This window comes from Saccostrea echinata, unplaced genomic scaffold, assembly GCF_033153115.1.
Source record: "Saccostrea echinata isolate AGI-Se365-2 ecotype Australia unplaced genomic scaffold, CSIRO_AGI_Sech_v1 ptg000059l, whole genome shotgun sequence".
NCBI lineage: Eukaryota > Metazoa > Mollusca > Bivalvia > Ostreida > Ostreidae > Saccostrea > Saccostrea echinata.
Genome location: NW_026889808.1, coordinates 143503 through 160911, shown reverse-complemented (window position 1 = coordinate 160911; position 17409 = coordinate 143503). Strand labels below are relative to the sequence as shown.

At 33.7% G+C, this 17409-nt stretch overlaps 1 protein-coding gene and 1 long non-coding RNA gene across 3 annotated transcripts in view; one reads left to right on the top strand and one right to left on the bottom strand.

The window, feature by feature from the left end:
* Positions 1-5318: 5318 nt before the first annotated feature.
* Positions 5319-17409, bottom strand: part of LOC133174825 (alpha-1A adrenergic receptor-like) — a 124324-nt gene continuing 112233 nt past the window's right edge. For both annotated transcript variants that reach the window (XM_061309928.1, XM_061309927.1), the window contains exon 3: positions 5319-6253. In XM_061309928.1, the coding sequence (XP_061165912.1) occupies positions 5796-6253 (458 nt within the window). In that variant the 3' untranslated portion in view covers positions 5319-5795. The remainder of the gene's footprint in view (positions 6254-17409) is intronic.
* Positions 11099-11859, top strand: LOC133174826 (uncharacterized). The gene is made up of 2 exons (XR_009719193.1): positions 11099-11251; positions 11636-11859. It is a non-coding gene; the product is annotated as an uncharacterized LOC133174826 (long non-coding RNA).

Here is a 17409-nt window from a genome sequence, read left to right as displayed (position 1 = left end):
ATTTGTATGGAATTTAGATTAACAGGTCATTTTTAGCGGTCATTATTTATAGTGACCGGGTCATTATACCCCACGTGCAATGATTCCTAGGTCATTATTGCTGTAAATGGTACTTTTTGGAGTCATTATTGAGTTTAAAAGCCTTCTAACAAGCCAATCAAATTTGAGTATTCTTAATAGAGGTATAATAAAAATAAACGTTGACACTGATAACTCCGTTTATCTGATCAATACAGAGGACTAGCTGTGGTTGTGACCGGCCTTGACAGAGGGTGGAATCTACTCCTAGACACCCGATACAACCTCTGGTGTTTACATGAGTCTCTTTTGCCCTGATCTATATCTATATTGTTTGTTGAATTTATAAATTATCAATCATGAGATCAACATTTTCCGATTCTCAATCTTTCAATGTTATTGGCTGTTGATAGGATTTTCATTAAATCTTTAAAATTATATTATTTCATGGGCCAGTTTTAATAAGAATGGAACTCACAAACTTTCCTACCTTTGTCATTGGTCATCTGCAGACTTACTTTGTTAAGATACTTTATGAATCTACACACACATACTCCAAACTCCCATGGGTACTATTGTGCCGCGTTTTAAGTAAACCTGTTTTTATTTTCTTGTGAAGCAGAATTTATATTTTAAAAAAAATTCTATATGAAAAGAAGTCTCTTGTTGTAACATCCAATTCAACATCTAGACTTTTCTATGACGTTTTATTGATAAACAATATTCATTTGCCTGTTTGGCGCAGTGGTTAGAGCATTTGCTCTAGAGTCAAGGTGTGAGGAGCTGATCCTTAAGTCTCGGGTTCGAATCCCACGGCGGGACATGGAGGCTGGTCCTTCGGATGAGAGTCCAAGGTCCTGTGTTGCAGTAAGTACTGGCACGAAAAAGATCCCTCACTGCTCAATGGCCCTGAGTACCGAGTATACATATAGGTCTAATTTGCAGTCCTTCACCCATTGAACTCGAAATAAAAGACACCATAAAGTCTGATACAACTGCTACATATTTGGATATTTTTCTAGAAAAATGATGACAAACTAACAACTTAACTTAGTGATAAACGTGATGACTTCAACTTTTTTATCATTATCTTCCGTTTATGGTGTTCATGTTTCACAGATGATTCGAAACACAAGAGCATGTTCTTCGTAAGAACATTTTTAAACGAGGCACGCTACTGAAAATGCGTTGATTATACGAGGGTTCAACAATCTTTTTTGAAGTAAACCTTATGAAAATAATATGATCAATAATATGACCTTGTTTGCAAACACAATCTCTCCATGAGTCGAATAGTGACTGACGTCTTTCATACAAACTGTTAGACGATTATTTTCATACTGAATTGACTATGAATTTCTCAGTTTGCACAATCATGACATGAGCGTAGGGCTCGTGTGACCAGTCAACATTGTACGTTTACTACTCCATGGCACCTGATCCAAAAAATAGTTTTTTACAAGTCTGTTTTTGCTCTGCTCACAATATGTAATATTTCATTGGACTTTTGAGCATGATTACTGGTCATTTACTTCATATTTCAGCATTTAATCTGCAAAAATAATTTTTAGTTTTACAACAGTTTCCTGCTAGCAATCCTTTTATGTATCATTCATGTTCATTTTTTTTATGCTTTCCGAAACAGTTTGAAATTGTGACCTTCTGTCTCTCCGTCTGACAACATAAATTTTCTATTCTTATCCATTTACTATGGTTTAGCTATCTTTGCTATTGTTTTATTTTTTACTTTTTCTCACTTATTTAAAGATTCATTAACTGATCATTACAAGTTAAAAAGACACACTCTGTTATATTATATTAAATTTATAGGTTTCTCATAATAAGCTATGGTTTAAAAAAGTCATAATGTATACAAATAGAGTTGCACTGACTGATATTTCTCCGAACCACTGTTAAAAAATTCTCTAGTTCAAAGGGCAATAACTCTCATTATTCATTTGCTGCGGAAGACTTTTGAAATGGCCACTGATTATTTTTACTAGTAATGCTTTCATTAGACTTAGAAATTCTACGCTTTCAAAGGGTTTAACACTATTTAGTTAGTCCATTAGGCGGAAAACTGTGTCTTATTTATAACCGAAAGATAAAAGATATAAGAAGGGCATCAGTGCTTATTTAATGTTTCTAAGAAATATATATCAGGAAAAAGGTATCACTTTCCTAAAATCGATTTCAGTTATTACGAAAATGATAGAGCGCCTTATCATTTTCTTGCTAAGGAGGAATGAAATGAACGTTGAAATACGAAAATTATACACCTTAAGAAAGTGCGTCGCTTGCTTTAAACAAGAAATACTTGTGTGAGTTATATGTTTAATATCCTTAGAACCACTTAGTGTCCAATTCTCGTTTCATCTGGAGAAAAGAAGTAAAATAAATTTGACATCATAAAATCCAAAACGGCATAAAAGCTGGCATGATTATCTTTCTTAGCAATCTTTGTATGAATGAGGCCCCTATGACATGCATATTACAGTCCAACTGCAAAAATTGTAAACTTTCGGTTTCAATATTTGATACACGGTGTATTTATTATATCTTTTATACATGTAATACCGTAAAAAGAGATTTTTCAAAGAAATAAACACACAGAAGAAAAATATGAACTACCAATAGTTACTTTCATTCATATGTCAACTCGATGTATCCCAGTGAGCTAGAGATAAACGGTATCACAGATTCTGACACATCTGTTTCATATTTAGATATTTTACTTGAAAAAGACGTTAATGGTTACATAACAACAAAGCTTTATGATAAACGTGATGACTTCAACTTTTCAATCGTCAACTTCCCCTTACTTATGTAGCAATATACCCTTATTACCTGCATATGGGGTTTATGTCTCTCAGTTGATTCGATATGCAAGAGCATGCTCTACGTATGAACAATGTCTAAAACGAGGCAAGCTATTGACAAACAAGTTAATGATACAAGGACATCAACAGCCTCATTTGAAGTCATCTTTTCGCAAGTTTATCATTCGATACAATGACCTTGTCAGCACATACAACCTATCATAGAGTCAAATGCTTACTGAGGTTTTTCATAATAATTGTTAGGCCATTATTTATACATTGAACTGTCTACGGATTTCTCTTTTTATTTTATTTCTTGTATTAATATTTCTTTATTAGTTTGTTACAAAAAAAAAAAAAATATTTGACTCTTTAGACTGCAACAAAGATACATATACGTCATTTGATTTCACAGTTTAGACCTTTCAAATGTCTCTTGCGGTATGCTTTATATTCACAAGAAAGTCTGATTACGTAACTAACTTCATGTCATCAAAAATTAAATGTCAATTTTCTTAGTAATGTCATTCAAAGAGACATATTGGTAAATGTAATTATATTTATTAAACTCATGTTTTAGAGGTATTCTTTTTTAGTTCTTTCTCGCATACTTCATCAAACATGAATCTTATGAAACCAAAAAAAGTATGTGTTGTAACCAGTCAGTGTTTGATATATATATATATATATATATATATATATATATATATATATATATATATATATATATATATATATATATATATATATATATATATTTCAGGAAAAAAATTAATATATTCTTTTAGAGTATCTTACCATCAATGTAGAAAAAATGCATATTTATTTCTTTACTTAGGATGTTGGCGAATATGCTAATGAAAGATGATATTTCTGGGATAGAAGCAAATCATTGTTTCTTTGTGAATATTTCCTCCTCTAAGTTGTTTTTTCAGCTTTTATAAACTCTAGAAAATGTTAAAGTAATAGTGCAACGCGCCGAGTATTATATCATTTCCGAAAAAAAAAACAAAAGTTGCTTCCCTACAGTATATGTCTGTCATCCTTTTCATCTAGCCTGGGATCTGTGTAACATGTTCTTGTGGTAATTATCTTTTCACATGTGTGTTTTGGATTTTTTTTTTATCAGAGAAATTTTATGTCAGCTTTATCACTTACATCAGCTCTTATACTTCCAAGACATATATTTCTTTGATTTATCAATATATCCGGACCTTCTCATAAAAGGCACAGATTTGAAAGCTGATTTATTTTAACATCGGTTAATCACCGAATGTTTAACAAAATGTTTGAAGTTATTTCTACTCAGCCTTCATTGATCTATTCTGACCTATTCTGCAATATTCTATTAATAAATCCAGAATGTGATTTGTTTCGGGTATCAAAGGAAATGTTGCATTACATTTAGATGAAAATTAATCCTCTTAAGAATTTTTTCCCTTGCTTTAGAGTTCTTAATTTGCTTACTATCTATAGCATAGAAATTAAAGTATTCGTAATAAGAAAAACATATCTCGGTTTGTTATCTCAGTGGGGGCATTGTCATAAAATTAAGATGCCTCATCTCACAAAATGCCAGCGGTTATCATTATCTATGCACTAATTAATCTTATATTTCATAAAGAATAAAAAAACAAAGACGCCGTGATTTTCTACTGTAAGAAAAATACCAGACTCCTAGTGTACACGTACACTCTTCTGCGAACTATTTTCTTATTCAAATAACTTCTTACAAAGATTTCTTCAACGAAATACAAAAAGACATCTTTTTCATAATCTATGAAATAATGATCGATGTTTATTGGCAGCTTGACCAAGGCAAACTATAAACAAATTTATTGATGTTACAAGGATTTCAACAATTCCTTTTGAAGTTCAGCATTTAATTATTTCGTTAATAATAATGACCTTGTTTGTAAAACAACCTATGATTGGGTCATATTTTGTCTGAGACTTTTGTTACCATTTGTTTGGCCATTGCTTTTATACTAAATTTGACTAAGATGTACTCAGTATACCTGATCAACAGATACGGCGTGTGTGACTGGCCGACAGAGGGTGTTTACTCCTCCTAGGCACCTGATCCCACCCCTGGTGTTTCCAGGGGTCCCTGTTTGACCCTGTTCAATATTCCATAGTTTACTGAATTTATAAGATTTCTTTTTTTATAAGATTTTCTTTCTTTCTTTCTTTCTTTTTTAATCTTTAACTTTTGTAAAACATGTATACCTTTGTGTAAAATTTTTGGTACTTTAGAGTTAATTTGACTGTGAGTGTATGTATAAAGATGCATATATATGATACGTCCTGGATAAATTAAGGCCAGTCTAACAGGTGTTGTGATATATTGGTCCTTAAATATTAATTTATCCCTAAAAATTGATTCTCATTTTAATATGATTAGATTTGGGATTGGGATAAATACAATGTAGCTTGAAGTGCGACAAGAAGTTAGATCAGTGATGAATAAAGAAAAAAAAATACTGGTTTCTCATTTCATTTATTTTTGCATGAAGTACTCATTTCATTCCAAAACACAATGTTCAGCTTGCCAAAATTTTTCGGTCAAGAACATAAATGACAAATATTGATAAGCTTTATTTAATTTCTCGTTTTTTAGACGGCGTGAAATTCCAAACATTATTTAAACAAAAATTGTTCATAAAAAGCCTAGCTAGGTCCATAGAGCCAACATGCTGATATTTAATAGTTAATACGAGGAGTTTAAGAATTCCTGTTAATAAACTCTGTGTGTGTGGTCGTTTGTTAAGAACGGAAAGGTATACATTTTCCTTCAGGCCACACGTTGGTGGCAATTTTTTTCGATACTAAAATTTTATAAGATTACTTTCTTTGAATCGTTTTCAAAATTTTAACGTTGCCATACTTTTTTGTTAATCGCTGACACTTGATATATTAGTATATAAAATGTTTTGCCTCTTTTAAACATATCTTTCTTCATTTGTCAATAGGGGATCGCCTCTGTTCCTGACGTAATTCCTCCAAAACGTGGTCACTCAGGGACACAGAATCACTATCAAAACTTGGGGGATTTGCAGCAAGGTAACATTTGCCAACTGGTGAGTAATCCGTCTGAGCATTGCAGTTTTTAGACCTCAATGTTTCTCCTCTAAGACGCTCATCACCTTTGATGCTTCTAATTGATCTCGATTTCCCATTTTGACAAGATAAATTGGTATTTGATCGTTCTTTCTGGTCATAAAAAGAGTATCTCTGTATTAGCTTAAATCTATCGGAGTTTCTGCATTTACAGCTGAGAATATTTCTAAAGGCACGCTTGAATTCTTTACTTGAAAAACCATAGATCACAGGGTTCATCATGGAGTTGCAGTAACCAAGCCAGAAAATCACCTTAAACACATTCTCTGGAGGGGAGCACTTACTGCAAAGGGCACCTATAAAACAATAAAGATGGAAATGAGTCAAAAAACAAAACTTTTATATATGTGTGCATATTCATGTCACCACGAACTATTAAGAATTCCTGACGGAAAGAATGTAATGCTGTTTGAAAACTATATTAGCAGATGATGTTTTATGACCCTGTAATTATCATTTGAGGTGCTCATATAAAACAAACGTGTTTCCCTTAATACAATCAGAACGAAGAAAACAAAATAATTGTTTAGAATTATTAGCGAGAACGTCAATTGTGAATGCCATAAAAATAATCAGCAGTCAGCATGATCTTAGAGCATCACAAGCATAAAGCAGCATGAAAACTTTTAAGATGTAATCAAATCAGCAGGTCTTGAAATTCGATAAATGCCGTTTCGGAGGAAAGATTTTACACACTTGTCGATATTTAAAAAAAAAATGAAATTAGATACATTAAACAATCGTAACTTAAAAAAAAATCTTCACATACCATATACATGAAAAAAAAATGAAATTTGGAGTAGACTTGGTAAATGTCTTACAACATAGTTTTTTTAATATATACATTTTATTTCTTACCAATCTAATTTTGGCAAGATACATTATTACTACAAAAATAAGTAATTGATTGAATTGACTTGTATTGTACAGTGTATGTGTGTTAATGCAATAACGTAAGTGCCCAGAAAGTATGTGTGCGGGTGTAAGAGAGAGAGAGAGAGAGATAATATGTTAAGGGTCGTTTTAATTTTGTTGGCGAGGAGAACATGTATACAAAGCAAATAAGAATTTGCTATGATGAAAACCATCTGTATTTTAGGCTCAAAAAGTACAGATCTACAAATCCCCCAGAAGCACATTGTTACATTGTTAAAAAACATTCTGATTGTACACACAAGTACTCCGAAGTTGACATTAAAAAAATGCTTGAGTTTCTGATTAACAATATCTTTATATGTGGTTTTTGGAGACCAGGTCTTCCAACAATCTATTGGAATTCCAATGGGTACCAATTGCGCCCCGTTATAAGCAGACCTTTTTTGTATTCATATGAAGCAGAATTTGTCCAAAATCTTATACGTGAAAAGAAGAAAACACTTGTTGTGGCCTTCAACTCGACATTTAGATATATCGACGACGTATTGTCAATTAACAATGGTTATTTCCATCCTTATGTCGATACGATAAATCCCGATGAGCTTGAGATAAAAGATACCACAGAGTCTGACACATATGTTTCATATTTGGATATTTTACTTGAAAAAGACGTTAATGGTAATCTAACAGCCAAGCTTTATGATAAACCTGATGGCTTTAACTTTTCAATCGTCAACTCCCTTACTTATGCAGCAATATACCTTCATCGCCTGCATACGGGGTCTATATCTCTCAGTTGATTCGATACGCACGAGCATGCTCTACGTATGTACAATTTCTAAAACGAGGTAAATTATTGACAAACAAGTTGATGAAACAAGAATATCAGAGGTCTCGTTTAAAGTCATCAATTCGTAAGTTCTATGGTCGATACGATGACCTTGTCAACAAATACAATTTATCAGCATTATTGAGTCAAATGCTGACTGACGTTAGACCATTATTTACACACTTAATTGTCAACGGATTTTTCCGTTATTTCCCGATCATGATAAGGAGCACATGCACGGCGGATGCGACCGGTCGGCAGGAGATACTCACTCTTCCATGGCACCTGATCCCACCTCTGATGTTTTGGAGGTCCGTGTTTGCTCTGCTCCTATTTTGTATTGTTTAATGGACATTTGAGCTTGAATACTGTTCGTTATCTCCATACATTTCATGCATTATATATATAATAGATCACCAGACCATCATATAAAATACTGATTTACAAATACAACTTTCGACATGCTGATAGAAATAATTTAATTTGATAGTAACTCTAAGTAGTACTGTTGAATACAGCAAATCATGCTTATAGCGAATTGTCAGGAAAAATTTTTGTTTGTGCTTTTGCCTTATTATTATAAAACTATCTCTCTCGTTATATTATGATATTAAAACAATACATTTAAAACCACAGGAAACGAAAATGTCACTTCTTTGTAAGTGTAAATTCATTATAAGTATGTTTGCTACATATATGAGCGTGTTTTACTGTAACTATTAAATATCAATACTCATCAGAGATTGACCACTCAAATTGAATTCATATCAAAGAAAATAGTTTTTGATCCTAACAATGACACAGAAGCAGGATCATTTTCACCATAAGAATGTGTTTTAGGTAAACGGGGTGAGAGAGGTATTAGTGTATGTTATGCTTAATTCAAAGCAAAATAACAGTTCACTGTGTTTGCAATGATGAGTTTTGGGTCTTAAATACGCTCACTTGTGCTTTGTATTGGATCTTAATATTTATATAGAATCTCCAATGGTTTGTGGTTGGATATGATTTTTATCCAACAAGTTGTGTGTTTTTCCCCAAGCCTTGACGAGGGGATAAAACCACATGAGTTGGATAAATTTAGATATTACACTTCGTGTTGCTATATGTGGCAAATGACACAGAATAAAGAATTCATTCATGTATTCTAGCATCACACATATCCAGTTAAATTTAAACTAAAGGTCTCAATTTTCCGTAAATGGCTGTCTATTTTCAAAATCAATTAAAGTCAATCTAATTGATTATCTCATTGCACTGTGGACTGATTTTTCTTTCATAAATATTTTCAAAATCAATTAAAGTCAATCTAATTGATTATCTCATCGCACTGTGGACTGATTTTTCTTTCATAAATAAAATACTGTATTTGTTGTTTTAGTTTATGAAAGGTAAATGGATCTGTGTGATGAATTTGAATTGAAATTGGGTTACATTTTTTTTTCTATTCACATACATATTAACTTTTATAGAGAGTTTACGCCTGAATAAAATATAAAATGTACTCTTTGATCATTCATAACGACAAAGAAACCTTTCAGTGTTCACTTAGAAGCATTATAATGTCTTGTTACCCATTCTACACAATCGATCTCAGCACTCCTGTCTTTGAACCGATATAAAATATCAATAAACGTTACTGTCCTTTTTTCAGTAAAATCAAAAGAAAATGGATGCAAGACAAGTGCCAAAGGATCAAAAGCAAAAAAATTGTCGATAAAATGTGTCGATGAATGTTTTTTTTTTTTTTTTTTTCAAATTGTTTCAGAAGACTGGATTCTTGGTATGTTGACTGGGAAACTAATCGTGGTGCATTATTCTGAAAGAGAAATCGGGTGTTACCTGACTTACAAAATACGGAATTTTAAATTAAATGCGAGTGTTAAGTTTGTGTTTTGCGTATGACAATCCGCAGACCAAAAGATATCTCTAGAATAATGTTTATTACGGGTAGATTTTATAAATGTAACAGTGAAATTCCTTCACAATTCAGTCCCAGATTCCTCCTTTGCATAAAACCATTCATTTTAGTTCTACCTTTCTTTGTTTTTGCAAAAGTAACACCAAAAGTTAGACTGTACTGAATTTGCCCTCTAGCATCTTATCCCGGCTTAACATTACATAAAGCACATGGCAGCGTTGCTGGATAACATGCAAAACATTATAGCTAATATGCATAAAACAGCTTTTCTCTGATCTTTATTTAAACAAGCCACATTTATTGGCTTACAAGGCGTTCCTTTTTGATAACCTTAAAAACACTTTATGAAAGACAACAGAGCAATAAGTAAAAACGTTGAAATTAAACTCAGAGACAACAATCGCCGTTTCAGTGTAATATTTTTGTTTTTACTTGCCAAGATTATGTATTACTTGCCAAGATTAGGTATTTATGATTTGTGTATAAATGAAATGTGAAGTTGAGGATTTTTTTATTTGACTGGCCATTAGAACATATTGCTTTTTATTTGACTGGCCATTAGAACATATTGGTTTTTATTTGACTGGCCATTAGAACATATTGGTTTTTATTTGACTGGCCTTTAGAACATACTGGTTTTTATTTGACTGGCCATTAGAACATTTGTTGCATTTTTCAGGCATCGAATAGTACTATCGTGCTATCATCTGATAATTGAATAAATTCTAACATTATCCCCCGCGTGGCGCAGTGGTTAGAGCGTTTGCTCTAGAGTTGAGGAGTTATCCTTACGTCGCAGATTCGAAACTAAAGTGACTGTCTGACGTGGAGAACGGTCCTTCGGAGGACACCGTATAAACCGAGGTCTCGTGGCGCAGTAGGTGCTGGCACGAAGAAAAATCCTCACACTGCTCAAAGACCACAAGTGTCGAGTACAGGTCTAAATTAACAGCCCTCCAACGGCAAGAGGTGGCACCTCAGATCGGTGAAAAATGCTCGTAGGAACGTTGAACAAAAAAATCCCCATTTTCTCCTTTATAATAATATGAAATTTAATTAATTAACACTCAAAATTACATGGATTTCAATTTTATATAAAATACATGTACATGTAAATGTGCAAAATCTTTGAACAAAGAGCAAAAAAGAGAATTAAATAATCAATTGTTAACGAAAGTCAGTACATGAAAAATACACTTATATAAGACTTATATTAAGACGTCATAAACAAAAATAAATCTTAAATACATTTGTCAAATTGAACAATCTTTGAATCACTGAAGTGCATCTTCTTTCTTTTATTCAATTTATCTTTCTTTCGATTTGATTGATGAAGATAATACTGATGATGATGATGATTGTCACATTAAAAAAATCCTATCATACATTTGGTAATGTATTTTAAATTTTCATGTAGATATCCCCTGGGGAACCCCTTCGTTTTAAACGTGTTATTACTGTACATATCCTTCACTGAACCTCAGTTCACTGGACCTTAAAACCCGCCAGTCCGTGCCAGTTAGTTTGGACGCGGCAGTCCAGAGAGGAGGACGCCTCTATCTCCTCTTATATCTTTGTTTTTTACATGTATGTACCCTTGTGATTCATGGCAGTGCTTGCTCTGGTCTGATATTAATTTTAGCAGTGTAATGGTCCAGCTTTTCTGAGGTAAGGCTTATATTTATAATTCTATTTTAGTTATTTCCCATATATTATTCATTTGTCCTAAAACATCCAGTCACCGCAATTCTCATCATTTTTAGCATGTGTGTTTCCTTTAATTTGATTTCTATCTATAGTTACACGTATTTAAATATTTCAAAGTACATGTACGGTGTACAATTTCTGTCAAAATTGTTGTCCGTAAAGTAGCAATTCGCAATATTGCATTTGTGTAAGAGTTGTATGTATAATTTAAACAACTCATGTGTGTGTAATTGAGTCTTATCTAAGACGTGTCCATTATCGATAAATCTGATAATGAGTGTAATGTGTATTTGTGTAAAGCCACTACAGCTTGTAAGTAAAACTTGTATGTATATGTTGGAGCAGGTTCCATCCATATGTCAGAGTTTTGTACAACAGTGAGGCCACCGAGTGCCTAAAGTCCGCCCATGGTGTGTAGTAGATAGGCCAGCCAGCTTTGGAACCTAGAGTCCATCCTCCAGCCTGTGAGGTGGAAAAGCCAGCGGCGAGACGGGAAATTACGACAAACAACAATAATGACATTTGTATATAGTATCATCAGTAATTAAACATGTAAATTGTAAACAAAAGCATTTGAGTTGTATTTTAATTAGTTAAAAGATAAATCCGCTCGGCAATCTGTAACAATGATGAAGGTGACACCTCATGTAGTTTACCTGTTTGATTGATTGATTGTATGTTGTTTTACATTCCATTCGAGAATTTTTCACTCATATAGAGACGTCACCATAAACCGGTGAAGGGCTTCAAATTTTTGACCTTTACTCGGCACTCAGGGCCATTGAGCAGTGAGGGATCTTTATCATGCCAACACCTGCCATGAAACGGGGCCCCGGTTTTTAAGGTCTCATCCGAAGGACCCGCAACTTTCACTTCAAAGTACCGCTCGCATGGCGAAGGAACAGTTGCTACCAATTTTTTTTTCGACTGAGGTCAGTCGTGGCCGAGATTCTCATGACCTCTCGATCACGGAGCGAGCGTTCTACCGACTGAGCTACCGAGATCGGTGTAGCTTAACTGAGAGAGTTGCACTTCCATTTTTTGTACAAGGGATAAATCAGATTACATCCATTCTCAGAAATTCTTTAATATCCGGTGATATTTACCGCTTCTTACTGTCATTAACCATGTCTTGAACTATACGGACAACACCTTGTGGTCTGAGGGACATACGTACGTGTTCTGGTAATCGTCGGGACTTATTGAGAAAAATTCTCTGTTTATGATATACCAACTTTGATGACGATTGTTGGAGTCAAATCTCAAACCAAATGTGAAATACTGTAAAATGTATCAGCCAACACCTATCGTGGGTATTTGCCAACAAAAAAGATACAATGTATTCATTACATTAAAGCACGTTCGCTGTTTTTTGTTGTTTTTTTTTCCAATGTGCAATATAAGACCCTCCAATATAACGGAATGAATAAGGTCAATTAATACAAACAACAAAATTCTTAAATATGAAACAAGATCATTCACAACAGTTGCCATTAGAGCAAAGAGTTATGATAATGGAATAAAATCAATGAATTTGATGAAAAAAAATGCATAATTATCGAAATATTTGATTTGATATTTAATTTAATTTACGTAACATAATTTCTTAGTGTATTTAATTAAATAAAGTAACAATATTAAATTTAATTAGATTTAGAGGAGAATCATCCACTCATGATTAGTTCTATCAATCTTCTGAATCACGTAGACCTTATAAATGAAAAAAAGTGACATGTTTTTCTGTGGTATAAAAGCTAATGGCACGATATTTGATTTGTTAGCATGTATTGTAGATTTTAGATCTCTTCTACAAGAGCAAAATGTCATCTTTGTCTGTTGTTTGTGACGTGCTTTTAAAGATTTGGCTCTATCATGTCTACTAGCTAAGGCTGGACTGGTGTTTTTATTTGCTGATCTATTGTAAGTCTGTAGGATATCGTTTTCAAAAAGTTATTTTTAGAAAATAATGATATCATGAGGAAAGATGTTTTATTCTTTTTTTATTTGTTGATTTTGGATTGCAAGCTCGAGCATGCGATTCCATAAAGTGTGATTTGGACAGCACTTATATTAGATTTCACATAAACTTTCTTGTCGGTCATAGTTAAAGCTTTAACGGCTCTCAAGTTTGCCCATCTGAGACATTTAATACGGACAAAATTAAGACTTACTGAAATGTTCCGAAAATATAAACCAAAAGCCATACCGAAATTCCCTCAGTATTCCCTTTAAAAGTGTTCTTTCCTTAATGCTTAAGGCAATGCATGACTAAATAAAGATGTTTAATACAGAAAAACATCAATTAAACTTCAGAAAAATCCTTATGAACAAAGATATATTGCAGTGTCAAGTAAGTGTTCAGCAAAGCCCCTATCCTTACTCCTCACAAAAATATTAACTACTTTAAAGGAGAAACTTCAGACGTACTGTGCTTCAGCATATTCAAGAAGTGGTGTGAATCAAAATTGGATTCTCAAAAATTCCAAAGAACTTTTAGAAAATTTGAACTCACAATGTAGTTATATTGCACTGTCACCTGTATATGGTATTTATGTCTTCCTACATATTCGACACTCGTAGCATGTTTTGAGTACAATCAATTTTTAAACCTAGGCAGGTTACTTACAAACAGGTTGATATTACAGGGATTTCAGCATTATCGCTTAAATTCAGCATTTCGTGGATCCTCCGGTCATTATAATGACCTTGTTAGCAAATGTAACCTATCATTGTTTCGTATTTTGACTGATATATTTCATATCTATTGTTAGGCCTTTGTTTGTATCCTAAATTTGACCACAGATTATTCCGTGCACCTGATCAATACATGTACAAAGAGTTCCTCCGCTCCTCCTGTACACCTGATCTCACCTCTGAAATGTGAAGGCTCCGTGTTTTATTTCCTTTTCAGAGATTTTTTTTTTTTTTAGATCGAACACTTTTCGTTATCTTCACAGATTTCAATTAGATAAAAGGCAAAAAATTGCAGGTGTATCTTGTTCAAATACAACCTCTTGATTGTTAAGTTTAATGTTGTCTGGTGTCTTTCATAGAAATATTTAGGTCATCTCCTTCATACTGGTTTTCTACGGATTATTTTATTTATCCCATCAAGACATAGGGCTTACAGAGGGTGTGATGGATCGATAAGGGATGCTTACTCCTCCATGGTACATGATCCCATTTTGAAGCTTCCAGGATCTCTCAATTTGTATTGTTTAATTCTTTACACTTCATGACTGCATGTTCAGTATCTTCATATTTCATGAAGTTAACTTTTAAATGTCTAATAAAAAGATTTGCCATAAAGATAATTTACTGTACCAAGACTCTTTAATATTTAAATGGCATTGTAATTAACATTGTTGTGTTCGTGAATTTGCACAATATCCTTTATTTTACATTATATAGTATGAAGACTCGATTGACATCTATATTTAAATGCAAGTCTTTGATCCCTCATTAGCACTTAATACCACGTAAAGCCACAGTGTGTGACTATGTGTAAATGCCGTTTCTTGTTAATTTTTCAATCGATCGAATCTTTGTCACTGCCATGGTAAAAACTAATGCTGACTGGAACTATCGATAACAGAGACTGTATCACTACAAAAGTTTGATATGGTTTAGAGATCTCGTATATGCAGTAATAACGTAGGTCGTTTCTTGTATATGCGTTCAACATCCGAAATCTTATTTAATTAAAGCTAAATTCAAAATACTTCACATTAGCTATTAGTCAAATGTATCAAATTTACCTCTCAACAGAAGTGAGAGATGTTGCATTCAGAGATTAACCTTGCGATTTTGTTAATTGAAAAAATAAGCCACGAACCTTCAACCTCTGAATCTTAGTTTTCTGACATCCTTCCGATGCACGCGTTATCGGGAAATCTCTTGAGCCTTGTTATTACATGTTTATGAAAGGGGGCATTGCAAACTTTATTTCTCACATCTGAGTCTAAAGCAATAAACCTTTGCACCTTGCATGCAGAATACAAATAAAATCTACATCCATGGAAAATTTCCATGTGTTTTGCGGATTTTCTTTCAGAAACAATGTCATAAATATCTGCCATTTTTTCCGTTTTTTATTCCTTTACTATAAATATCGTAATACTAATTTTACTTTCTTAAATATTTTAAATGAAGGGGAAATTATATGTGACGGAATTTTACAATATAACAAGAGAAAATACTGATGAACCCTTCAATTTGGATTTTTGTTAATTGATCAAATTTTTAAATGAATCCTTTGAATACCTCTGATCATTAACATTTGCTTTTTGTGCGACATGCTTTTTCATAAAATCTACACGCTCTTAAAATATAATATCAAATACAAATGCAAATACGATCATGGAAAACATCGGAGATAACTATCATAGGGAGCACGACATCAGTTGGCTGGTAGAGGCTACAATGTAGATATGAAGTGTGTGAGGTAGTTTTCCTCAATAAGTTGGCTGGTAGAGGCTACAGTGTAGATATGTAGTGTGTGGGGTAGTTTTCTCTAAACAGTTGGCTGGTAGAGGCTGCAGTGTAGATATGTAGTGTGTCAGGTAGTTTTCTCTAAACAGTTGGCTGGTAGAGGCTGCAGTGTAGATATGTAGTGTGTGGGGTAGTTTTCCTCAATAAGTTGGCTGGTAGAGGCTACAGTGTAGATATGTAGTGTGTGAGGTAGTTTTCCTCAATAAGTTGGCTGGTAGAGGCTACAGTGTAGATATGTAGTGTGTGGGGTAGTTTTCCTCAATAAGTTGGCTGGTAGAGGCTACAGTGTAGATATGTAGTGTGTGGGGAAGTTTTCTCTAAACAGTTGGCTGGTAGAGGCTACAGTGTAGATATGTAGTGTGTGAGGTAGTTTTCCTCAATAAGTTGGCTGGTAGAGGCTACAGTGTAGATATGTAGTGTGTGGGGTAGTTTTCCTCAATAAGTTGGCTGGTAGAGGCTAAAGTGTAGATACATGTATGTAGTGTGTGAGGTAGTTTTCCTCAATAAGTTGGCTGGTAGAGGCTACAGTGTAGATATGTAGTGTGTGGGGTAGTTTTCCTCAATAAGTTGGCTGGTAGAGGCTACAGTGTAGATATGTAGTGTGTGGGGTAGTTTTCTCTAAACAGTTGGCTGGTAGAGGCTACAGTGTAGATATGTAGTGTGTGAGGTAGTTTTCCTCAATAAGTTGGCTGGTAGAGGCTACAGTGTAGATATGTAGTGTGTGGGGTAGTTTTCTCTAAACAGTTGGCTGGTAGAGGCTACAGTGTAGATATGTAGTGTGTGGGGTAGTTTTCCTCAATAAGTTGGCTGGTAGAGGCTACAGTGTAGATATGTAGTGTGTGAGGTAGTTTTCTCTAAACAGTTGGCTGGTAGAGGCTACAGTGTAGATATGTAGTGTGTGGGGTAGTTTTCTCTAAACAGTTGGCTGGAAGAAGCTACAGTGTAGATATGTAGTGTGTGGTGTAGTTTTCTCTAAACAGTTGGCTGGTAGAGGCTACAGTGTTGATATGTAGTGTGTGGGGTAGTTTTCTCCAATCAGTTGGCTGGTAGAGGTTACAGTGTAGAAATGTAGTGTGTGGGGTAGTTTTCTCCAGTCAGTTGGCTGGTAGAGGCTACAGTGTAGATATGCCTCTATACAATATTTTTGACCGACATACAGAAGATAAATTCATATAAGCGTGTGATTAGGCAGATTTATCTTGTCCGTGCAGATATATTTAACAATAAAATTTATTTACTTAAATTCTGTTAAAAGTCATTTGATCTTGTTTGATTGACTGTTAAATGACTGCTATTTTGATTGGCTGTTTTCGAAAATATCATAAAGCGATCAAAGTATCACAAGTATTAATGCGATCTTTGGTTATTTGCGCCTTTTCTTCATTTGTTCCTTGTAGAAATCAAAAGGAACATCTAAATCATATGAAACATTTTTTAAAGGGGTAATTTCGCTCTTAATTAAATAAATCTACTGCATTGATTTTTTTTTTTTTTTTTTTTCGAACACGGGGAAATGACAGACACTTTTTGAAAATGAATAAAGCAGTTCAGACAAATAGTTTACGGATGCATAAAAAGTCACTGTTATGATCTGGCGTTGAAGGTACTGTTTTAAGTAGTATTGTCAC